Consider the following 26,209-nt stretch of genomic DNA (forward strand, 5'->3'; position numbering starts at 1 on the left):
ATGTGTAGGGATGAGAAGGAGACTCTACCCAAGGTGGGGTATGTGTACACTACCACGGGTGAGGAGGAGACTCCGCCCAGGGTGGGGTATGTGTACACTACCACGGGTGAGGAGGAGACTCCGCCCAGGGTGGGGTATGTGTACACTACCACGGGTGAGGAGGAGACTCCGCCCAGGGTGGGGTATGTGTACACTACCACGGGTGAGGAGGAGACTCCGCCCAGGGTGGGGTATGTGTACACTACCACTGGTAAGGAGGAGACTCTGCCCAAGGTGGGGTATGTGTACATTACCACGGGTGAGGAGGAGACTCCGCCCAGGGTGGGGTATGTGTACATTACCACGGGTGAGGAGGAGACTCCGCCCAGGGTGGGGTATGTGTACACTACCACGGGTGAGGAGGAGACTCCGCCCAGGGTGGGGTATGTGTACACTACCACTGGTAAGGAGGAGACTCTGCCCAAGGTGGGGTATGTGTACATTACCACGGGTGAGGAGGAGACTCCGCCCAGGGTGGGGTATGTGTACACTACCACGGGTGAGGAGGAGACTCCGCCCAAGGTGGGGTATGTGTACACTACCATGGGTGAAACCATGTCTTTGTCTAATGCAGCTGTATTGACCCTCTGGGCAGAATAAACTTGGTTTAAAGCTTGCATAGTGTCTGTTGAGTTTGTACTCTGAAAACTAGAACCTAACAAATTCATATAGAAAACAGCTACTTCTCCAGTCACCCGCGGTTGGTAAATCAGTAATATGAAGCTGTGACCGCAGTCCGCTTGTTTATTCAAATGAATCACTTAAGCACCTACACACGCACGCACTCACACACACAAACACACAGCTACTTCTCCAGTCCCCCGCAGTTGATAAATATGTCATATCAAGCTGTGACCGCAGTCCGCATGTTTATTCAAATAAATCACTCAAGCACCTACACACACAGACATACATACCTACACAACCTTACACACACACACAGGGTAGAATAATGACAGAAGGGAGGGCGCTGTGATGAATTATAAATGGAATGGCAGAGAAATGCTGACATGATGGATAATCACTACTGCATCACCACAGATGGAGTGGGAATGAATAAACACAGACCACACACACACACCAAGGACGATACACAAACACAGACCACACACACACACCAAGGACGATACACAAACACACACACACACACACACACACACACACACACACACACACACACACACACACACACACACACACACACACACACACACACACACACACACACACACACACACACACACACACACACACACACACACACACACACACACACACACACACACACACACACACACACACACATCCATAACTGACTGATTGGCAGAATCAAAAGGACAAACACACTCTTCAAGGTTAGTCTCAATCCTCAGTATTCACTACGAGACGCATCTCTTCATTAAAACATTATGGAGCACACTGACTGATGGATAGATAGACAGCAAATAGATAGCTGGCTGGATGGAAATGTTTAACACTAAAACGGACACTCTCCTTTCTCAATGACAAGAGCATCCTCGAGACAGTGCCAGGGAGAAAGGAGGGAAGGAGGGAAAGAAGGATTGGATGTATGGTATGAAGAGATTTAGGAAGTACATTTCCCAGGTGGCCTTGCAAGAGCTTATTGACAGATGATCTGTTGCCAGAGGCCAGCTACAGTGTCTGCTACTGCAGATAGGACCCAGAACGCTACTGCTCACGCACTCTGAGGTCTACAACCATGGGGTAAGCCCTGAAGCCTGGGGAGTGGGTAGGAGGCTAACCCAGGGAGGGAGGCTGTTGTTTGGGTCTATTTGTGGTTCTATGTATATTCATAGCCTTTTATACAACTTTTAACATAGTGGTTACATGTAGCAGGAAATACGGTATCTTAGCATTTTAGCATTGAAATTGATTTAACATGTCTGTGATAGGGCTAGGAATAACCTGGTGAGCAGGTGAGGAGAGAAGGAGGCTGGGTTGTCCTGCTCCGAGAAGAGAGGCATGGAGCCGCCCATCAGCCAGAGCCTGAAGGACATGATGACCGCCACCTACAGGAGGGAGGAGTGAACAGCAGGACATTACCATTCAAATATCAACAAAACAGTGAAATGTACCAAAAACTTACATCAAACTGGTGCTTTACATACACATTCAATGTATATAATGTTAACTGTACCGAACATAACATCAAACATGTGCTTTAACCTACACATTCAACATGATTACTATCCCAAACAGATGTGTACTGAGATATAAACATAGTCTTAGTTGTAATAGTTGTGGTCGATTCTCACATAGAGAGAGACGGCACAGGCTCGTTTGAGGAAGGGGACGGAGATTCTGAGAAGATCCTTGATCTTGGAGCCGGAGAGGTGCCTGGAACGCAACAACACAGAGAGAGACAGAAAGGTCAGAAAGGTCAGAGAACGGACCTATCATGTTTGAGTCCGAGGACAGACAGGTACAGTTGAATCCTCCCCCAGGGTTAATGGCATGTTTGGTCTCATCGGTTTCCCCTGTTCACCCTTCCACATGTACACTCACTAATGGCATTGAGACTCCATAATGGGGGATAGAGGAGGATGAGAGGAGAGGAAAGGAAAGGAGAAGGGTGGTGGAGAACGGAGAGGGGAAGAGTATGAAGTGTCTTATATAACAGAGGTGCACAGACAGAGACCTGGGGAGAGAAAGAAGAGGAGAAATCGGCAGAGACAGATAAAAGAAAGACGGAAGGGGGAATATCTGCCAGAGCATGTCAATGAAGTGAGAGAGAGAGAGAACTCTGGTGTCTATCTAATGCTGCAGAGACATTAGAAAGAGAGAAGGAGAGTTTCAAAGAACAAGACAATTGCAAACGAGTGTCATTATCTTGTCACGATGTGTTTGTAAGCCTGTGCAATGCTGTGAAATGCATTCTAAAAATCCCACAGTCACTGAGACAGCCACACAGAGAGAGAGAGAGAGAGAGAGAGAGAGAGAGAGAGAGAGAGAGAGAGAGAGAGAGAGAGAGAGAGAGAGAGAGAGAGAGAGAGAGAGAGAGAGAGAGAGAGAGAGAGAGAGAGAGAGAGAGAGAGAGAGAGAGAGAGAGAGAGAGAGAGAGAGAGAGAGAGAGAGAGAGAGACAGAGAGAGAGAGAGCGAGAGAGAGAGAGAGAGCGAGAGAAGGGAAAGCAGGGAGAGAAAGGGGCGAGAGATTCCAAGAGTCGACGACGCTCACACAGACAGAATTGCGAGCACGGAATGTAAAGAGACACGTCGACCTTGGGAAATATTACGGATTTGAGCTCTGCTGAAAAAACAGATTTCACGCTGTGTAGAGGAATTAGATGTAACAGACAAACACAGAGACAGGTATGGTTGCGTTCTCAGACTTGGGCCTCTCCCTCTCCCCAAAGGCCCCATGGGTAAGAAGACATCACCACGCATCCAAACAACAGGATGTTCATTTGTCATGACAACTGTGACCGTGGTTTCAGGAAGGGATGAATGACGAGGTGGAGGGAGGGGGTAGTTTGGGGGTGGAGGGGAGAGACATTGAAATGTGGTTGATTGTTCAAGAGTAGAGTAGAGCTGCTTAGTGATGCAGTGTGTGTGTGTGTGTGTGTGTGTGTGTGTGTGTGTGTGTGTGTGTGTGTGTGTGTGTGTGTGTGTGTGTGTGTGTGTGTGTGTGTGTGTGTGTGTGTGTGTGTGTGTGTGTGTGTGTGTGTGTGTGTGTGTGTATTGTCTGTCTTAGACATTATACACCAGGGATCAGTTAAACACCATGGAAACATAGACAGACAACACACACACACACGTCTCTATATGAAGCACACACACACACACACACACGGGCTTGCAGGAAAAACCCTCCAAAACCCTCCAACCCCAAGGAATGAATAACATAAATAACCATCAGTGTGTAACTACTCTCTGCTGGGTGAATAACAGTTCACAACAGGCTATTCTCCAGGCGGCAGGAGCGTTGGGCCAGTAACCGAGAGGTCGAAACCCCGAGCTGCCCTTGAACAAGGCAGTTAACCCCCAACAACTGCTCCCTGGTCGCCGATGACCTGGATTACGGCAGCCCCCCCGCACCTCTCTGATTCAGAGGGGTTGGGTTAAATGTGGAAGACACATTTCAGTTGAATTCATTCGGTTGTACAACTGACTAGGTTTCCCCTTTCCCTTCCGGTCTTTTCTGTAACTCTCCTGCTCGGATGTGGTATTTCTATCTTCTCCTCCCATGCTGTTGAGTCTGTCATCCTCACGTGCCACTGATATTTATGCCCCCCTCCCCTCCTATCAGCTCAGAGGGGAAAATGGGCCTGGGGTGAAAGTGTTCTGTATAGCAGCTCTGGACCAATGGCAGCGCATCTCTACCTTCATACTGACCTTCAAACCAACCACACTGTGTTTAAGGTACAGAGGGAAGAATTATATTCTGTCACACACACACATATACACACAGGTCTGAGTTCTGCTTTCCACACATATCAAACAGGAATGAGTTATGCCTCTCTGCATGTGGGTGGACGTGTTTAACTATGCTTGTGGAGACCAGAAGGTGTGTATGTACCTATTCCTGTTCATCCCCAGTAGATGCGATGATACCCTGACACTTAACACGGTCTCATGTTACAATGGATTACGTTCTACATAGGGCTATTTTAGATGACAGCCCTGCACGAGGGAGGTGTGTGTGTGTGTGTGTGTGTGTGTGTGTGTGTGTGTGTGTGTGTGTGTGTGTGTGTGTGTGTGTGTGTGTGTGTGTGTGTGTGTGTGTGTGTGTGTGTGTGTGTGTGTGTGTGTGTGTGTGTGTTAATCTCTTGGCAGCCCTTCCCTGTGTCTGCTGCCTAATGTCTGCCCTGCCCCTTCTACCTGCCCCATTCCTTCACTACAGAGAGGGGTTCCTGCCCCCCTCTTCATCCCCCATAGAGGCCCCTCCACTGCCTACAGAAACACAATCATCTCCCAGGCTATTCTCCTCAAGTGGGGAATAAATAAATAATCCCAGAACACAAACACAATAGAACAGGAGACCAGTGAAACTGTAGAAGGTCATCTGATTGGACCCTGCTGCAGGAAAGGACGCAGTGCTGTAGTAGCTTCTGTAATACATCTGAACACACCGTCCCCCTGTGTCTGTTCAGCAGAGATGCAAACACACACACACACACACACAGATGACAAGCGTGCACACACACACACACACACACACACACACACACACACACACACACACACACACACACACACACACACACACACACACACACACACACACACACAGATGACAAGCGTGCACACACACACACACACACACACACACACACACACACACACACACACACACACACACACACACACACACAGATGACAAGCGTGCACACACACACACACACACAGATGACAAGCGTGCACACACACACACACACACAGATGACAAGCGTGCACACACACACACACACACAGATGACAAGCGTGCACACACACACACACACACACACACACACACACACACACACATGGATGACAGGCACACACACACAGATGCGTATACGCAGAAGCTTTTACACACATGATTATTTAACACACACAGAAAAAGGGAACGATCTCTGGTCCGGAGACACTGGCTGACACAGACTAGGTGCTGTTTGTACAGCAGTCATGCTACATCTCTGTCCCTGCTGCTTCTCTGTGTTGAATAAGTGATGTGTTCTTTGCTTTATAATCGTACGACGCAGAGTTCAAACAGGAGGGGAGATCAGAGACTGGGTGCTACGGCAACCACCCCGCAGGGCGGAAATACCGTATGGTGAGAATACGTTTCGGTGGAGACCGGAAAGACAAAGTCATGCAGTGTTTGGTCTTGTATTAATGGTGTGAGGTAAGGCATGGTCAAACCAGTGTTTGGTAACCTGACAGTCAACCAGATTTCTCAGTGTATCTTAAGAGTGTACTTCAAAACACTTTGTCAAGGAGTAGAAGGAAAAAGACAGATGGATAGGGAGTACACAAACACACACTATAAAATAGCTTTGGAGTGAAACACACAATAACCACACACACACACACTATAAAACACACTACACAATAGCTTTGGAGTGAAACACACACTAACCACACACACACACTAACCACACACACACACACACAATAAAACACACACACACTATAAAACACACTACAAAATAGCTTTGGAGTGAAACACACACTAACCACACACACACACTAACCACACACACACACAGAATACAACACACACACTATAAAACACACTACAAAATAGCTTTGGAGTGAAGGAGGAACAGAATGTGATCGAGCAGAGAAGGGGTGTGTGAAACCTATACACACAGACGCAATCTCACACACCCAAGAGACAGCAAAGCGGTGTGGTTTGGATGCTGAATCATTGAGCAGTGACAGAGCAGACTATCCTGGAGGGAAGAGGAGAGGAGGAGAGGAGGAGAGGAGGAGAGGAGGAGAAGGGGATTGGGAGAAGTGGGGACAGTAATACGAGAGCTCTTAAATCCATGATGACTGTTTCCTTTGTTCAAATCCTGCAGGAGATGTCCTGCCAAACAACCTCCTCTGTTGCCGTTGCTTTAAAAACACACTCGTTATGTGATTCTCCCCCCCGCCTTGTTCATTATGTCATAATCAAGATTAGGTTGCAGAGCTTTGAGAGCAGTGAAGCACAGAAATACATGTAACTGCAGCAGTACCCCAAACAACACTCATCCCCCTGCTAGATAGGGTCAAAGTCTGAATGATATAATCCCCAAGATAAAGATTAGGATTGGGCATCCTTACAGAAATACAAAATTGTTTTACTGTGTGTGCGCACACACACGCACACACACACACACACACACACACACACACACACACACACACACACACACACACACACACACACACACACACACACACACACACACACACACACACACACACACACACACACACACACACACACACACACACACACACACACTTCTTGCTTACCTATCAGTGGAAGTATAGAGGGGCATCTCTTCTTTATTAAAACACATCTGTTCCCTCAGCCTGGCCTCAGTCTCACAATCAGCCTGTTTACTGAGAAACATTTTGCTTTGCGTTTTTTTTTAATCACTCCAGTTCCTCACATGGGCTGGAACTGAATGCTGTAGGAGGAACTAAATTGAGAGGGTAGAGTGATTACAGACGCACGCACAATTCATATCAGTACACGTAGCGCTCTACTGCTAGCCAGTTCCATCAAATCAAATCAAATCAAATTTATTTATATAGCCCTTCGTACATCAGCTGATATCTCAAAGTGCTGTACAGAAACCCAGCCTAAAACCCCAAACAGCAAACAATGCAGGTGTAAAAGCACGGTGGCTAGGAAAAACTCCCTAGAAAGGCCAAAACCTAGGAAGAAACCTAGAGAGGAACCGGGCTATGTGGGGTGGCCAGTCCTCTTCTGGCTGTGCCGGGTAGAGATTATAACAGAACATGACCAAGATGTTCAAATGTTCATAAATGACCAGCATGGTCAAATAATAATAAGGCAGAACAGTTGAAACTGGAGCAGCAGCACAGTCAGGTGGACTGGGGACAGCAAGGAGCCATCATGTCAGGTAGTCCTGGGGCACGGTCCTAGGGCTCAGGTCCTCCGAGAGAGAGAAAGAAAGAGAGAATTAGAGAGAGCATATGTGGGGTGGCCAGTCCTCTTCTGGCTGTGCCGGGTGGAGATTATAACAGAACGTGGCCAAGATGTTCAAATGTTCATAAATGACCAGCATCATTGACCAATCAGCGTATATTCAGAGTTAACCTGCTAAACTGAAATTAACACAGCTTCATGACAAAAGGCCCACAGCCCCAAATCACGCAAGACCAGGAAATGGGTTCCGCTATGCTGAGCCTACTGCTTCACGCTCATGAGGACAGTGGGCTCCATTTTGGCTCTGATTTAGGCCGTTTCCTCTCAGTGAGGAGGTCCTGTCATAGGGAGAGGGTTACTATGTGCTCCATTCTGTGGCTGCAGGATTCTACCTCATTCGTAAGGCTCCATGTGTGGGTGAGTGTGGGATGGAACTTGAAAGAGGTGTTGTAGTTTGGTCGTAGGCTTGCCCAGGTAATTGGCGGAGGTGGTTGTGTATGAGTGAGGTTTTGTGTACACACAGTAGTGCGTGAGGGTGTTAGTGCGGATATACCTCCGCTTGCCGGGGAGGTATTGCTCCAGCTACAGTGTGTGTGTGTGTGTGTTTCTGTTCCCTGGGTTGTGTGAGGCAGCATAACAATGACAGCCCATCACAGCTGTGAGATAATAGGCAGGGGGAAAGAGTGCAGGGATACATGTACCAATCCCCTTCACCTCGTTCACCCGGGGATTTAAAAACAAAACGCTTTTCACATCAGTCTGATGTCCGCATTAATTCACTTCTGTCCATAAGCCACTGGAAAGCTCCTCGCATTTCATGGAAATATGGAATTAGATGCGAGAGAGAGAGTGAGAGAGAGAGAGAGAGAGAGAGAGAGAGAGAGAGAGAGAGAGAGAGAGAGAGAGAGAGAGAGAGAGAGAGAGAGAGAGAGAGAGAGAGTGAGAGAGAGAGAGAGAGAGAGAGAGAGAGAGAGAGAGAGAGCGAGAGTGAGGAGTGAGAGTGAGCAACCTGCACATGTCCTCTCTGCTTATTGTTAAATGTATGGTTATTTTGACACTTGATTATTGTTGTTACTGTTGTCCCATTGACAACATTGATTATTATTATTATTATGTTAATTATGCAAATCTCCAAAGTAAGCTTTGGCAATATGTACATTGTCACATCATGCCAATACAGCAAAATTTAATTGAATTGAGAGAGACAGAAAGAGAAACAGAGAGAGAGAGAGGGGGGCAGTCACAGGGGTAGACACAGGGGCAGTCAGGGGCAGACAGGGGCAGTCACAGGGGCAGACAGGGGCAGTCACAGGGGCAGACACAGGGGCAGTCACAGGGGCAGACACAGGGGCAGTCACAGGGGCAGACACAGGGGCAGTCACAGGGGCAGACACAGGGGCAGTCACAGGGGTAGACACAGGGACACAGGGGTAGACAGGGGCACACAGGGGCAGACACAGGGGCAGTCACAGGGGCAGTCACAGGGGCAGACACAGGGGTAGACAGGGGCAGACACAGGGGCAGTCACAGGGGCAGGGGCAGTCACAGGGGCAGTCACAAGGGCAGTCACAAGGGCAGTCACAAGGGGGCAGTCACAGGGGCAGTCACAGGGGCAGTCACAGGGGCAGACACAGGGGCAGACACAGGGGCAGACACAGTGGCAGACACAGGGGCAGTCAAACAGGGACACCTACACCACCCGCAGACCACATCAAGGACATCAACCACCCGAACCACTGCCTGTTCACCCCGCTATCATCCAGAAGGCGAGGTCAGTACAGGTGCAGGGGACAGAGACAAAAACAGGGCAGACACAGGGGCAGACACAGTGGCAGACACAGGGGCAGTCACAAGGGCAGACATTGTCGGAACTAGAAGCAGTCACAGGGGCAGTCACAGGACACTTTCCAACTCCAGCCATTTTAGACACAGGGGCAGACACAGGGGCAGAGAGAAAGAGAAGGGATAAATGGAGTGACAGAGCCAGTGAGGAGAGGTGACCGTGAAGGAGACAAAGTCCTGTTTAATGCATGTCATGTCATGGAGAGAGAGAGAGAGAGAGAGAGAGAGAGAGAGAGAGAGAGAGAGAGAGAGAGAGAGAGAGAGAGAGAGAGAGAGAGAGAGGAGACAAGTCCTGTTTAGATGTCATGTCATGGAGAGAGAGAGAGAGAGAGAGAGAGAGAGAGAGAGAGAGAGAGAGAGAGAGAGAGAGAGAGAGAGAGAGAGAGAGGTATTGTAATGCAGAGGATGGTGATGGTGTTGATGGCCAGGGTCAGCACCTCTCTAGTCCTCTTTAGGAATAGGAAGGCAGAGGAACGTGCCAAGAAAACCAAAAGACTCGGTCATTCAGGAAATGGTCACCCATGAATTCAACTGACAAATATGTTCCCATCTGCGCCTGCAGTATGTCTTCCATAGATAGAACTCAGGGACTTGAGTTAGATGATTGCTAAAGCATAAAGACCCCTCCCCGTCTGTTTCCCTTTTTCTATCACCAGCAGGTTTCTTGGGGGTGGGGGTCCTATATGCTCTATGCTTTTGCAATCATCTCACTCAGGCATGAGTTCTATTTACAGAAGCCATGTAGGCAGTCACAGTAGGTGCTGTTATGTGGCCGTCTAACTACAACGTCCCTCTATAATGTCTCTAATAGGTGCACACTGCTATGGTATAGCAGGTAGGCAATCATCTGAACACACTCCCATCACACAGCACGGTTCACTCAATTTCTCCTTTACCTACATAACCCACTTATATAATCATCTCCATCATTTCACATCTGCACTAACATCTTTAACAATGAACATTACACACACACACACACACACACACACACACACACACACACACACACACACACACACACACACACACACACACACACACACACACACACACACACACACACACACACACACACACACACACACACACACACACACACACGGCTGGTGGTACCTTAATTTGGGAGGGTGGGCTCATGGTAACAACTGGAGCAGAATCAGTAGAAAGGTATCAAATACATGGTTTGATGCCATTCCATTTGCATTGTTCCAGACATTATTATGAGCCGTCCTCCCCTCAGCAACCTCCAATGACACACACACACACACTAGGGCTGTGACTAAACCAGTATCGCAATATTTTTTTCCATGGCAAACACAATGCAGACCCAACTCTGTGGCCATTTAAAAATCTGTATGTTGTGCTATAGGTTGGAAAATAAATACCTGTGACTCTAATATTAGAGTCGTTTTCCTGAAGAAGTTAAATCTGCTTTGTGTTTTGTTTCCTTGCCACGATACTAGCGAATATCGTCCCGGCCGTAACACACACACACACACACACACACACACACACACACACACACACACACACACACACACACACACACACACACACACACACACACACACACACACACACACACACACACACACACACACACACACACACACACACACACACACACACACACAACTGTATCGAAAGGATAATGATGTTCTACAGAGAGGCAGTGTGGTACCAGAGTGGAAGTGCATAGGCTGCTAGGGAAACGGACAGGGCTCCATGCTGGTTGTATTAGCATGTTAATAGTATTCAGTTCTATTTCAGGCTGCTGGTTATTAATACTGAGGCCCAGCGCTGAGAGCAGCCCCTTCATTAGTATCTGCAGATACCAGGGACCACGATGTACTGACACACATGCGCGCATGGACACACACAGAGATGAATAATGACACACGCACACACACTCACGGATGGACAAAGACACACCCGAATGAAGACAAACACACACACCGACAGACATGCATCAAATCTTAAATCACACACACACACACACTTTCAGTGTGCTTGACCTAGAGGGGAGAACAGATTCCTAGACGTGGAGCAGCAGAGGGTTTTCCTGCAACGTGTTCTCTCTCTGGGATAAGACTTATTTAGGAGTGACGGACAGTCAGCTCATCCACCAGGAGAATGTAGAAACCACCAGGGAGGTGAAGTGGTGGTCCAGACCATAAAGACACAGGAAGAATAAGAGAATGAGAAAGGAAAAGAGATGGGGAGAGGTTCTCATGGGAATCTATAAAGCTCAGCATTCAGATCATGACTTTTTCCCACATTTTGATATGTTACAGCCTTATTATAAAATTGAAGAAAGTTTTTAAAAAACATTTTTTGCAAATGTATTAAAAATGTTAAACTGAAATTTGACATTTACATAAATATTTTTAGACCCTTCAGGCAGCGATTACAGCCTTGAGTCTTCTTGGGTACGACGCTACAAGCTTGGCACACCTGTATTTGGGGAGTTTCTCCCATTCTGCTCTGCAGATCCTCTCAGAGCACTGTCAGGTTGGATGGGAGAGGTTCTCATGGGAATCTATAAGCTCAGCATGCGTATATGCACTGTACACCCAACTCGCTACACAGGTGCTCAGCTTTCCAAGCACACACCATTCGTTACAGTCGACAGTTGTGCATGGGAACGAGATATACGCTTCAACCCCCCCCACACCTGGGACAGACGAGCCAATCAGCTGTGTTGGAATGAAAGAGAGGCATTCTGGTCTGCTACAGAGCCTCAACCCTGGCCAATAGGATCGGTACAGTGCCTTCAGAAATTATTGATACCACTTGATTTATTACATATTTTGTTGTGTTACAGCCAGAATTAAAAATTGATTAAATAGATGTTAATTTTTGGGGGCAAATTAATGGAAAATGAAATACAGAAATATCTAATTTACATAAGTATTCAAACCCCTGAGTCAATACATGTTACAGCTGTGAGCCTTTCTGAGTAAGTCTGGAAGAGCTTTACACACCTGGATTGTACAATATTTGCAAAAAAAATGTTTTTTAATTCTTCAAGCAATTTTCAAGTCTTGCCATAGATTTTCAAGCCAATTTAAGTCAAAACTGTAACTAGGCCTCTCAGAAACATTCAATGTCGTCTTGGTAAGCAACTCCAGTGTATATTTGGCCTTGTATTTTAGGTTATTGTCGTACTAAAAGGTGATTAGTTACTAAAACGTGTCTTGCGGTGTCAGTTGAAAAGCAGACTGAACCAGGTTTTCCTCTAGGATTTAGCCTGTTCTTAGTTTTTTGTTAAACTCCCTAGTCCTTGCCAATGACAAGCATACAATTCGAACTTCTACTTTTAAAAATCCATCTTTCCAGAAACAAGTCTCTCACCGTTGCCGCCTGCTATAGACCACCCTCTGCCCCCAGCTGTGCCCTGGACACCATATGTGAATTGATTGCCCCTCATCTATCTTCAGAACTCGTGCTGCTAGGTGACCTAAACTGTGACATGCTTAACACCCCGGCCATCCTACAATCTAAGCTTGATGCCCTCAATCTCACACAAATTATCAATGAACCCACCAGGTACAACCCCAAATCCGTAAACACGGGCACCCTCATAGATATCATCCTAACCAACTTGCCCTCCAAATACACTTCTGCTGTTTTCAACCAAGATCTCAGCGATCACTGCCTCATTGCCTGCAACCGTAATGGGTCTGGGGTCAAACGACCACCCCTGATCACTGTCAAACGCTCCCTAAAACACTTCAGCGAGCAGGCCTTTCTAAAATGACCTGGCCCGGGTATTCTGGAAGGATATTGACCTCATCCCAGTGGTATCGGATGCCTGGTTATTCTTTAAAAGTGCCTTCCTTATCATCTTAAATAAGCATGCCCAATTCAAAAAATGTAGAATCAGGAACAGATATAGCCCGTGATTCTCTCCAGACCTGACTGCCCTTAACCAGCACAAATCATCCTCTGGCATTCTGCATGAGCATCGAATAGCCCCCGTGATATGGAACTCTTCAGGGAAGTTAGGAACAAAAATACAAAGGCAGTTAGGAAAGCAAAGGAAAGCTTTTTCAAACAGACATTTGCATCCTGTAGCACAAACTCAAAAATGTTCTGGGACACTGTAAAGTCCATGGAGAATAAGAGCACCTCATCCCAGCTGCCCACTGCACTGAGGATCAGAAACACTATCACCACCAGTAAATCCACTATAATTGAGAATTTCAATAAGCATTTTTTTACGGCTGGCCATGCTTTCCACCTGGCTACCCCTACCCCGATAAACAGCCCTCCACAGCAACTCGCCCAAGCCTCCCCCACTCCTCCTTCACCCAAATCCAGATAGCTGATGTTCTGAAAGAGCTGCAAAATCTGGACCCCTACAAATCAGCCGGGCTAGACATTCTGGGTGCTCTCTTCTAAAATGATCTGCCGAAATTGTTGCAACTCCTATTACGAGCCTGTTCAACCTCTCTTTCGTATCGTCTGAGATTCCCATAGATTGGAAAGCTGTCGCAGTCACCCCCCTCTTCAAAGGGGGAGACACTCTAGACCCAAAGTGCTACAGACCTATATCTATTCTACCCTGCCTTTCTACGGTCTTCGAAAGCCAAGTTAACAAATAGATTACCGACCATTTCGAATCTCACCGTACTTTCTCCGCTATGCAATCTGGTTTCAGAGCTGGTCATGGGTGCACCTCAGCCACACTCAAGGTCCTAAACGATATCATAACCGCCATCGATAAGAGACATTACTGTGCAGCCGTCTTCATCGACCTGGCCAAGGCTTTCGACTCTGTCAATCACAACATTCTTATTGGCAGACTCAACAGCCTTGGTTTCTCAAAGGATTGCCTCGCCTGGTTCACCAACTACTTCTCAGACAGAGTTCAGTGGGTCAAATCGGAGGGCCTGTTGTCCGGACCTCTGGCAGTCTCTATGGGGGTGCCACAGGGTTCAATTCTTGAGCCGACTCTCTTCTCTGTATACATCAATGATGTCGCTCTTGCTGCTGGTGATTCTTTGATCCACCTCTACGCAGACGACACCATTCGGTATACCTCTGGCCCTTCTTTGGACACTGTGTTAACTAACCTCCAGACGAACTTCAATGCCATACAACTCTCCTTCCGTGGCCTCCAACTGCTCTTAAATGCAAGTAAAACTAAATACATGCTCTTCAACCGATCACTGCCCATACCTGCCCACCCGTCCAGCATCACTGGGCGGGCAGAATATGTGGACAACTACAAATACCTAGGTATCTGGTTAGACTCTCCTTCTGGTTAGACTCTCCTGTAAACTTTCCTTCCAGACTCACATGAAACATCTCCATTTCAAAATTAAATCTAGAATCGGCTTCCTATTTCACAACAAAGCATCCTTCCTCATGCTGCCAAACATACCCTCGTAAAACTGACCATCCTACCAATCCTCGACTTTGGCGATGTCACTTACAAAATAGCCTACAACATCTACTCAACAAATTGGATGCAGTCTATCACAGTGCCATCCGTTTTGTCACCAAAGCCTCATATACTACCCACCATTGCGACCTGTACGCTCTCGTTGGCTGGCCCTCGCTTCATACTCGTCGCCAAACCCACTGGCTCCAGGTCATCTACAAGTCTCTGCAAGGTAAATCCCCGCCTTATCTCAGCTCACTGGTCACCATAGCAGCACCCACACGTAGCACGTGCTCCAGCAGGTATATTTCACTAGTCACCCCCAAAGTCAATTCCTCCTTTGGCCGCCTTTCCTTCCAGTTCTCTGCTGCCAATGACTGGAACGAACTGCAAAATTGTTGATCCATCTCAGGTTTTCTCCTATCACAGCCAATAAACTATATAACTGTTTTAAAGTCTCCATTGGCCTCATGGTGAAATCCCTGAGCGGTTTCCTTCCTGTCCGGCTGAGTTAGGAAGGACACCTGTATCTTTGTAGTAACTGGGTGTATTAATACACCATCCAAAGTGTAATTAATAACTTCACCATTCTCAAAGGTACATTCAATGTCTATTTTTTTTACCCATCTACCAATAGGTGCCATTTTTTCCGAGGCATTGGAAGAACCTCCCTGGTCTTTGTGGTTGAATCTGTGTTTGAAATTCACTGCTCGACTGAGGGACCTTACAGATAATTGCATGTGTGGTGTACAGAGATGTCATTCAAGCATCATGTTAAAACACTATTTTTGCACACAGTCCATGCAACTTATTATGTGATTTTGTAAACACATGTTCACTCCTGAACTTATTTAGGCCATAACAAAGGGTTGAATACTTATTGACTCAAGACATTTCACTTTTTCATTTTGGAACAATTTCCAAAAACATAATTCCACTTTGAATTTATGGGACATAAATGTGCGTAAGCCCAGTAACACTAAATCTCAATGAATCAATTTTAAATTCAGGCTGTAACATAACAAAATGAGGGAAGAGTCAAGGGGTCTGGATACTTTCTGAAGGCACTGTAGATCAGCCAAAGGTAGAGGCCCAGAGGCTGTGATAAACCATTACAAAATCCGATATATGCAAACACTCCTGTATTGCACAAACTGAAGTTCACTCACTCAATAACTGAACTTACTGTACATTGTGTGGTTGTGCAGCAGAGACAAATGTTTGAGCAACTGAACTTGAGGCCGTCGGCAGGATTACAAGTCAAATCTGAGATCGGCAAAGCGAGGGCGTGTTGAGGTAGTTAGTGGTTTTACTGCATGTCTACACCAGGAGAAAAGCCATTACTGTAAGGCCACACACTCTGTTCTAATCAGTCGATAATGAGGCCGAGCCAGTTGTGTTAGTCAATTCTGTTTGGCCTCATTGTTTTTGAAATGAGCCTACTGGCTTCATTTGACTTGGACCCAGGCTTTCTCTAAAACAAGAGGCCAAATGAGAATTCAATTATCTGCCAGAGTGAACCATCAACTCTCATCAATGACAAATGAAAGCTCACCGCCCAGAGAACTCTAAGCCACTCAGGGTCTGGTTTGGGTACACTGAAAGGTGTATGTGTGTTATAGTATTATGTACACCACTGAAGTAATACACATCTCAGCTCCACAAACTGGGTGGTTCGAGCCCTGAATGCTGATTGGCTGACAACCGTGGTACATGACAAAACATGTATTTTTACTGCTCTAATTAAGTTGGTAACTAGTTAATAATAGCAATAATGCACCTCGGGGGTTTGTGATATATGGCCAATATACCACATCTAAGGGCTGTGTCCAGGCACTCCACGTTGCGTCGTGCATAAGAACAGCCCTTAGCCGTGGTATATATTGGCCATATATCACACCTCCTCGGGCCTTATTGCTTTAGTACACCTCTAAGAAAGGATATCGAAAGGAAGGGCAGAGAGGAAGAGGAATAGCAAGATACGGAGGGAGGGGAGGGCAGAGGGAGAGAGATATACTCATAAATCTTTGAGAGCTATGTACACATAGGCTCCCTAGTTGCTAATTAGGAACGTCTAGAAGATACATTGAGCAGATGCTCCGCTGAGCTACGAAAACAAATCTCTCTCTCTCCCTTTTCCTCTGGGTGTGATACAGTCAATTGTGCTGAGTCACAGAACATTGTCTCAAAAAAGGCATAATCACACTCACACCCCAGGTCATTAAGATTTGATGAGAGCGGGGTCTCTATCTCTGCCTGTCTGTCCAGGTGTGTTGTTGTGTGAGCAGCTGGGCAGGCACAGTCATCTAATATCCATAGAGTAACCGAGAGATGGCAACTCCATCACTCAGCAGACACCACCAGTCACTATCCATCCACTTTACATTTAGTCACCCACACACAGACACTGACTTCGTTTACAGTGAAGGGGAGGGAATAGAAGAAGAGATAGGGGACATTTTTACAATACACGACAATCTAATAACCCCATGACAATTCATAGACAGATCTAATGCATAAAGTATATCATATTGCAGATTTCTGCCGAACCCCTTTCAGAAAACACTTCAACCTTGTGCTCAATAGAAACAGTAAAATCCCTTTAAACCTCACGGTGCAGTAGAAATGGTACAGCAATATCGTACAGGGAGGACTGGTAATGCACCTTTTGAAGGAAAACTTTCAAGTTGAACACTGGAGAAAAATCATATTTATCTTATAAAAAAAGCACATGTCATGTTTTAACAGATTTCGAGCTATTCTTATAATTTAAAGTTAACTTTTGTCTCTGAAGTGTCTAAGGACAGAGAGTTCAGAGAGGTCATCCATATAAATCCACCCCACTTACTGTTTCAAAGTGCATAGCAATATTGTGTGAGGCAGAAAGACATCATTTTACTCTGTGAAACTGAGACATACATTGTGCACGGGAACATACTATCTCTTTGGAAATCTCTTAAAACGCTAAACTCGATCAACTTTTAATAATACTGACAGAAGGAACAAACAATATAGCCACAAAGAGGTGAGTAGAGATCGCGTTTTATGTATTCTCTTGTCTTCTTAAATTTAGAGTAGCTACAGTATTTGGGTTAAATTATCTTTGGTAAAAATGACTCATTTATATGCCATGTAAAGAAATGACTTATCAAGATTGATCCCATATGTATGATCCCACATATACCCCATTAGAAAAAAACCTCTCAACTGGAAACTATGAAAAGCAGTACCACAGGGTACTGACTCCAGTAAATACCCTATTGTTTCACCTCTGGTCTCTGTCTAGATACGGGGACACCTCCAGCAGTCGCCAGTCTGAAGAGCCGTTCCTGTTCTCTGTCTGTCTACATGTGCTTACTGAGCCGGTCACCACTTCCTGTGGACACAACTTCCGCAACGCCTGTATCAGCGGGTATTGGGATGCCACTGACCTGTGTAAGGAGTAATTCTACAGAAGACCTGAGCGTCGTGTCAACACAATGTTGAGTAGTTGTAGAACATTTAAAGATTTAAATCAGAGGTAAAAAAAAAAGAGTTATCTGCCCAACCTGGGAAGTGTCCTGTGACATCTGCACTGGGAAGAGGCCCTGAAGTCCTGCCCTGGTGTGTCAGACCTCTTACGGCGAGACTCACCTGGTGCCTCAGAGAGTCTCAGCCTTAGAGAGACACAAGCTGATCAGCCCTGTGGAGAACCTGGAAGACAGGATGTGTAAGAAGCACGACAGACCTCTAGAGCTGTTCTGTAGGACTGACAAGATGTGTGTGTGTGTGTGTGTGTGTGTGTGTGTGTGTGTGTGTGTGTGTGTGTGTGTGTGTGTGTGTGTGTGTGTGTGTGTGTGTGTGTGTGTGTGTGTGTGTGTGTGTGTGTGTGTGTGTGTGTGTGTGTGTCAGTTCTGCACAGACCACATGACAGTGTCCCTCTAGAGGACGAGAGTGGAGAGAGGAAGGCTCAGCTTAGGAAGACTGAGGCAGAAGTACAGCAGATGATCCAGGAGAGACTGCAGAAGATTCAAGAGATCAAACACTCAGCAGATCTCAGCAAGAGAGATATTTACTTTGACCTCCCCCCCCTCCCTCTTTGTTTTTACACTGCTGCTACTCGCTGTTTATTACCTATGCAGTCACTTTACCCCTACCTACATGTACAAATTACCTCGACTAACCTGTACACCCACACGTTGACTCAGTACCGGTATGATTAGTATTTAAACTACTGTCCTCTGAAATCTTACAATCAAATAAAACATTTGACACGCTGATTTCTGTCTTAACTGAAAACGAAAACTTTCAAAAGGACATGTACCTGAAAAAAAAAACAGTTATGTCGTTGCATAACTTTGATTATTCTGATGTCCATATGTTTCTACGTTCGACATTCCATAGGCTAAAGACAATGGGCCACATACACTCCAAATCCTAAGTGGATGATGCATCCCTGTGTATATACTGTTACGATCACAGATCTTCTGTGCTGGATGGAAAAGAGGAAGAGGAGATCCCTTCCACAGAATGAATGTCCGTTCGTCATGTAGAGAGAGTTGGGGTGCACGTCTGGAACAGAGAAGAGGCCGAGGCAGGAACTGAACACCGCATTATCGTCAATAACAGTCTATCTAGAGCGCATCTCCATGTGGCCTAAAACACTTTATTAGAGGTCAAAGCAGTGACGGTGGATAAGAACAATTAAAACAGTGAAAGATCATGTTTAACCTTATGGCGCAGTAAAAAGAAAGATACATCACACAGAACCATTGCACAGGAAGGAGCGGAGTAATGTAATTGTACTTTTCAGGGAATCTTAATGAGGGAGCTATATGTTTAACAGCAGAACAAACTGTCTCAAACTTTGAATTGCTCTTTAGGAGACAAAAAAACCACACACACACACCAGTGAAAGTAACACAAAAAGCAGTTTGGTGATCACATCATTTACTATCTAGACCGGTGAAAATGATGAAAACCTGCCCTGTTTTAACTGTCCTCTCGGAGGTCACTCTGTCTTGGTTGACTTAAGATGGTAAAATAACGTAACAAGAACGTTTGTAATCACTACATCGTTTATGGCTGAACAATTACGCGGACTAAATTGACCTGTAAATGTAGATTGCTGTCGATTTCAAGCAGTCCCGATGATTGCTCTTTTGGTCGGAGTGTGGAAGAGAACTTGGGAGAGTTAAAGGGTTAATACTGTTCCAGGAAGAGAAACGCCGCAGAGCAGAATCCGGGGGGGAGGAGCACTTCAACTTCACTTTACTGAACTGAAACTAAAAGTGGTGAGACGTACAGTATATTGTGTACGGGAACAAACTCTCTCGAACACTTTATACTTTTATTTTTCTAAAAAAAACAAGCTTTTAGGCCTAATTTGACCCCACAAATGGAAAGAACAGAGACAGCATCCACACTCACATAAACACAGGTGAGTAGACAGATAAACATGGACAAGTCAACCTAAACTCGACCGTGTTTAAATATGATCCAGTTTCTTTATCTCCAGTATGTTAATATCAATCCCATAAGAATTCCAGTAAATGCTTTATGGTTTCACCTTTGGTCTCTTGTCTAGATCTGGCCACCTCCAGCAGTCTCCTGTCTGAAGAGCAGTTCCTGTGTTCTATCTGTCTGGATGTGTTCAATGAGCCAGTCTCTATTCTATGTGGACACAACTTCTGCAAGGCCTGTATCACAAAGTACTGGGATACCAGTGACCTGTGCCAGTGTCCCATGTGTAAAAATACATTTGATACGAGACCAGATCTGTTCATCAATACGTTCATTTCTGAGATGGCTGCGCAGTTCAGAAAGAGTGTTAGGGAATCTAACAGCAACCAAGGCCTCCACCCTGACCTACCAGGAGAAGTGTCCTGTGATGTCTGCACTGGGACAAAGCTCAAGGCCCTGAAGTCCTGTCTGGTGTGTCTGGCCTCTTACTGTGAGACTCACCTGGAGCCTCATCAGATATCCCAAGCCTTAAAGAGGCACAAGAGATCACAAGCTAATTGACCCTGCGGAGAAACTGGAAGACACGATGTGTAAAAAGCATGACAGACCTCTAGAGCTGTTCTGTAGAAGTGACCAGATGTCTCTTTGTGTCTTCTGCTTGAAAGCAGACCACATGACTCATGGCAGTGTCCCTCTAGAGGAAGAGCGTGGAGAGAGGAAGGCTCAGCTTAGGAAGACTGAGGCAGAAGTGCAGCAGATGATCCAGGAGAGACTGAAGGTTCAAGAGATCAAACACTCAGTAGATCTCAGCAAGAGAGAGTCAGAGCGAGAGATATCAGACAGTGAACAGGTCTTCACTGCTCTGGTTCGCTCCATTGAGAGAAGTCAGGCTGAGCTCATTGAGGTGATTGGGGAGAAGCAGAGAGCAGTAGAAAGACAGGCTGAAGGGCTCATTAAAGAGCTGGAGCAGGAAGTCACTGAGCTAAAGAGGAGAAGCACTGAGCTGGAGCAGCTCTCACACACTGAAGACGACCTGCACCTCCCCCAGAGCTTTCCATCCCTCTGCACCCCTCCAGACACCAGAGACTGGTCTGAGATCAGTGTTCACGGCGATCTGTGTGTGGGGACTGTGAGGAGAGCTGCGTCTCAAGTGGAGGAGACCATTATGAGTGAAGTGAAGAAGTTGTGTGACGCTGAGCTGAAGAGGATTCAGCAGTATGCAGTGGACGTGACTCTGGACCCTGATACAGCACATCCCTACCTCATCCTGTCTGAGGGTGAAAAACAAGTGAAATATGGAGACACAAAACAGAACGCTCCTAACAATCCAAAAAGGTTTAATCATTACGGTGATGTCCTTAGGAAAGAAATATTCTCCTCGTGGAGATTTTATTATGAGGTGACTGTCAAAGGGAAGACGAAGTGGGATTTAGGAGTGGCCAGAGAGTCCATCAACAGGAAGAAGAATAACATCCCACTGACACCTAATAATGGATACTGGACTGTACAGCTGAGGAATGGAGAGTACAAGGCTCTAGCTGGCCCTGGTGTTCCCCTCTCCCTGAGAGAGAAGCCCCGTAAATTGGGGGTGTTTGTGGATTATGAAGAGGGTCAGGTCTCTTTTTATGATGTGGAGGCCAGGTCTCATATTTACTCTTTCACTGGCTGCACCTTCACAGAGAAACTCTATCCAAACTTCAGCCCCTCTAGTAATGATGGTGGTATAAACACTGCCCCTCTGATCATCTCGCCTGTCAATCACACAGCCTGATTAACAAGACTCTGAAAGGTATTGTTGGAACGGGAACTATTTTTCATAACAGATTGCATTTCTACATTTACAAATCAGTTTATTTAGTTATGGTTCATTACACATTATTTGTATTTTGTCATTGGAATCTTAGAATCAGAATTGTATTTGCTCTGTCTTAAGTATGAATAAATGTTCGTATTCAAAATGAAAAAGCACCAAATGTACTCTACACATTGCTTTGATTAAACCCATTTAACGCAAAAGCTGACATTTGAGAGTGAAAGCTAACTCTTCCTCACAGTCCAATGTTCTCTCTACTCTCTCTCTCACTCTCCTCTAATCTGTAAGAAGGGTTCGCAAGAATTGATGGCAATGCCTGAAAAATAAATGTGTTGCTTTTAAAATGTTTAATTATGAAAAAACAAGCTTTCTTTACTGCTAATAGAGATGTTCCTTAAACATGCGCCATGTCTTGTCAACACTGCAGAATCGACATATTTAATTTCTATGTTCAACAATGTATTGGCAAAAGGCTGTGGAGGCATGGACACTAAAGATGAAGTGGGTGTTGTATCACTGTGCGTAGATCATTATGATAATAGAGAGGGTTTAGAGTACGGTTTTATTTTGACCAGCTGTTACAATGCTTTCCCCGAATGTGTCAAATGTCAAAATGTCTGGTAAGACGAGGGGTGGGGGTGTGTGTCTATTTGTCAATAACAGCCGGTGCGCAATGTCTAATATTAAAGAAGTCTCGATACGGAAGTGGTCAGATGACGCAGGTGCTACACTACATGACTGTTTTACTAGCACAGACTGGAATATGTTCCGGGATTCATCCAATGGCATTGAGGAGTACACCACCTCAGTCACTGCCTTCATCAATTTGTGCAATGACGACGTCGTCCCCACAGTGACCGTATGTACGTACCCCAACCAGAAGCCATGGATTACAGGCAACATCTGCACCGAGCTAAAGGCTATATAGCTACCGCTTCTAAAGGAGTGGGACTCTAGCCCGGAAGCGTATAAGAAATCCCGCTATGCCCTCGGACGAACCATGAAACAGGCAAAGCGTCAGTACAGGACTAAGATTGAATCCTACTACACCGGCTCTGATGCTCCTGGATGTATTTCAAGGCCTACCTTCAAACGCACTGCCTCTTTGCTTGACATCATGGGAAAATCAAAAGAAATCAGCCAAGACCTCGGAAAAAAAATTGCAGCCCTCCACAAGTCTTGTTCATCCTTGTGAGCGATTTCAAAACGCCCGAAGGTACCACATTCATCGGTACAAACAATAGTACGCAAGTAGAAACACCATGGGATCACGCAGCCGTCATACCGCTCAGGAAGGAGACACGTTCTGTCTCCTAGAGATGAACGTACTTTGGTGCGAAAAGTGCAAATCAATCACCGAACAACAGCAAAGGACCTTGTGAAGATGCTGGAGAAAACAGGTACAAAAGCATCTATATCCACGGTAAAACGAGTCCTATATCGACATATCCTGAAAGGCCACTCAGCAAGGAAGAAGCCACTGCTCCAAAACCAAAAAAGACAGACTATAGTTTGCAACGGCACATGGGGACAGAAGATTTTACTATTTGGAGAAATGTCCCCTGGTCTGATGAAACAAAAATATAACTATTTGGCCATAATGACCATCGTTATGTTTGGAGGAAAAAGGGAGAGGCTTGCAAGCCGAAGAACACCACCCCAACCGTGAAGCATGGTTGTGGCAGCATCATATTGTGGGGGTGCTTTGCTGCAGGAGGGACTGGTGCACTTCACAAAATAGATGGTATGATAAGGAAGGAAAATTATGTGGATATATTGAAGCAAGATCTCAAAACATCAGTCAGGAAGTTAAAGCTTGGTCATAAATGGGTTCTTCCAAATGGACAATGACCCCAAGCATATGTCCATAGTTGTGGCAAAATGGCTTAATAAGGATAACAAAGTCAAGGTAGTGGAGTGGCCATCACAAAGCCCTGACCTCAATCCTATAGGAAATGTGTAGGCAGAACTGAAAAAGTGTGTGTGCCAGGAGGCCTACAAACCTACAGTTACACCAGCTCTGTCAGGAGGAATGGGCCATTATTCACACGACTTGTTGTGGGAAGCTTGTGGAAGGCTACCCAAAAAGTTTGACCCAAGTTCAACAATTTATAGGCAATGCTACCAAATGCTAATTGAGTATTTGTACAATTCTGACCCACTGGGAATGTGATGAAAGAAATAAAAGCTGAAATAAATAAATAATTCTCTCTACTATTATTCTGACATTTCACATTTGTAAAATAAAGTGGTGATCCTAACTGACCTAAGACAGGGAATTTTTACTAGGATTAAATGTCAGGAATTGTGAAAAACTGAGTTTAAATGCATTTGGCTAAGGTGTGTGTAAACTTCCGACATCAACTGTATATACACTAGGCGGTGTCAGAGGCACCCAAGTCATAGACTGTTCTCTCTGCTAATGCACAACAATTCTAGGACCAAAAGGCTTCTAAACAGCTTCTATCCCTAAGTCATAAGACTCGTGAACAATTCATCAAATGGTCATCCGGACGAGTTATATTGACACCCCCACACACCCCTTTGTTTTTACACTGCTGCTACACGCTGTTTATTATCTATGCACAGTCACTTTACCTCGACTAATCTGTACCCCAGCACATTGACTTGGTACCCATACCCCCTGTATATTTTAAGGCTGGCTCTTAAAAGTACACCATGAGAGCTAACATTAATGATAAGCATGTCAATTTCTCATCACTACTTGTTTTTGTAAGAGGTGTTGACAAGCTGAATGCACCGAGCTGTCTGTTTAAACTACTAGCACACAGCTCAGACACACATGCATACCCCACAAGGCATGCCACCAGAGGTCTCTTCACAATCCCCAAGTCCAGAACAGACTATGGGAGGCACACAGCTCAGACACACATGCATACCCCACAAGGCATGCCACCAGAGGTCTCTTCACAGTCCCCAAGTCCAGAACAATCTATGGGAGGCGCACAGTACGACATAGAGCCATGACTGATGCAAGCAGTAGAATCAGATTTAATTCACAAAAATACACATTATGGGACAACGGGGACTGTGAAGAGACGCACACAAGGTACAGACACACGCATACGAATACATTGTGACATTGTTGTATGGGAGTATTGTAGATAAAGTGCCTTCAGGAAGTAGTCAGACCCCTGGACTTTTCCACATTTTGTTACGTTACAGCCTTACGTTACGGAAAATATCCTCAGCAATCTACACACAATACCCATAGCTACAAAGCAAAAACAGGTTTTTATAAATGTTTGCAAATGTATTACAAATTTTAAAAAGAAATACCTTATTTAAATAAGTATACAGACCCTTTGCTATGAGACTCGTAATTGGGCTCAGGCACATCCTGTTTCCATTGATCATTCTTGAGAAGTTTCTGCAACTTATTTGGAGTCCACCTGTGGTAAATTCAATTGATTGGACATGATTTGGAAAGTCACACACCTGTCTATATAAGATTCCACAGCTGTAAGTGCATGTTAGAGCAAAAACCAAGCCATGAGGTAGAAGGAATTGTCCATAGAGCTCTGAAACAGGATTGTGTCGAGGCACAGATCTGGGGAAGGGTAAAAAAAACACTTTGGCAGCATTGAAGGTCCCCAAGAACACTGTGGCCTCCATCATTCTTAAATGGAAGAAGTTTGGAACCGCCAAGACTCTTCCTAGAGCTGGCCGCCCGGCCAAACTGAGCAATAGGAGGAGAAGGGCCTTTGTCAGGGAGGTGATCTAGAACCCGATGGTCACTCCGACAGAGCTCTGAGTTCCTCTGTGGAGACGGCAGAACCTTCCAGAAGGACATCCATCTCTGCAGCACTCCACCAATCAAGTCTTTAGGGTAGAGTGGCCAGACGGAAGCCACTCCTCAGTAAAAGGCACTTGACAGCCCACTTTGAGATTGTCAAAAGGCACCTGAAGACTCTCGGACCATGAGAAACAAGATTCTCTGGTCAACCGTCACCCCAGTCTAACAGGACAACATCCCTAAGCACACAGCCAAGTCAACACAGGAATGGCTTTGAGACAAGTCTCTGAATGTCCTTGAGTGGCCCAGCC

General features: G+C 45.6%; 1 protein-coding gene and 1 pseudogene across 1 annotated transcript in view; one reads left to right on the plus strand and one right to left on the minus strand.

Annotated features, from left to right (window-relative positions):
* LOC124013902 (protein O-mannosyl-transferase TMTC1-like) overlaps positions 1-26,209 on the minus strand; it is a 110,458-nt gene that overhangs the window by 59,057 nt on the left and 25,192 nt on the right. Inside the window, 2 exon segments of the mRNA XM_046328454.1 lie at positions 1,966-2,069; positions 2,316-2,397. Coding sequence (XP_046184410.1) covers positions 1,966-2,069; positions 2,316-2,397 — 186 coding nt within the window.
* Positions 20,157-23,460, plus strand: LOC124013904 (annotated as a pseudogene).

The sequence above is a fragment of the Oncorhynchus gorbuscha genome, linkage group LG25 (genome assembly GCF_021184085.1).
Source record: "Oncorhynchus gorbuscha isolate QuinsamMale2020 ecotype Even-year linkage group LG25, OgorEven_v1.0, whole genome shotgun sequence".
NCBI lineage: Eukaryota > Metazoa > Chordata > Actinopteri > Salmoniformes > Salmonidae > Oncorhynchus > Oncorhynchus gorbuscha.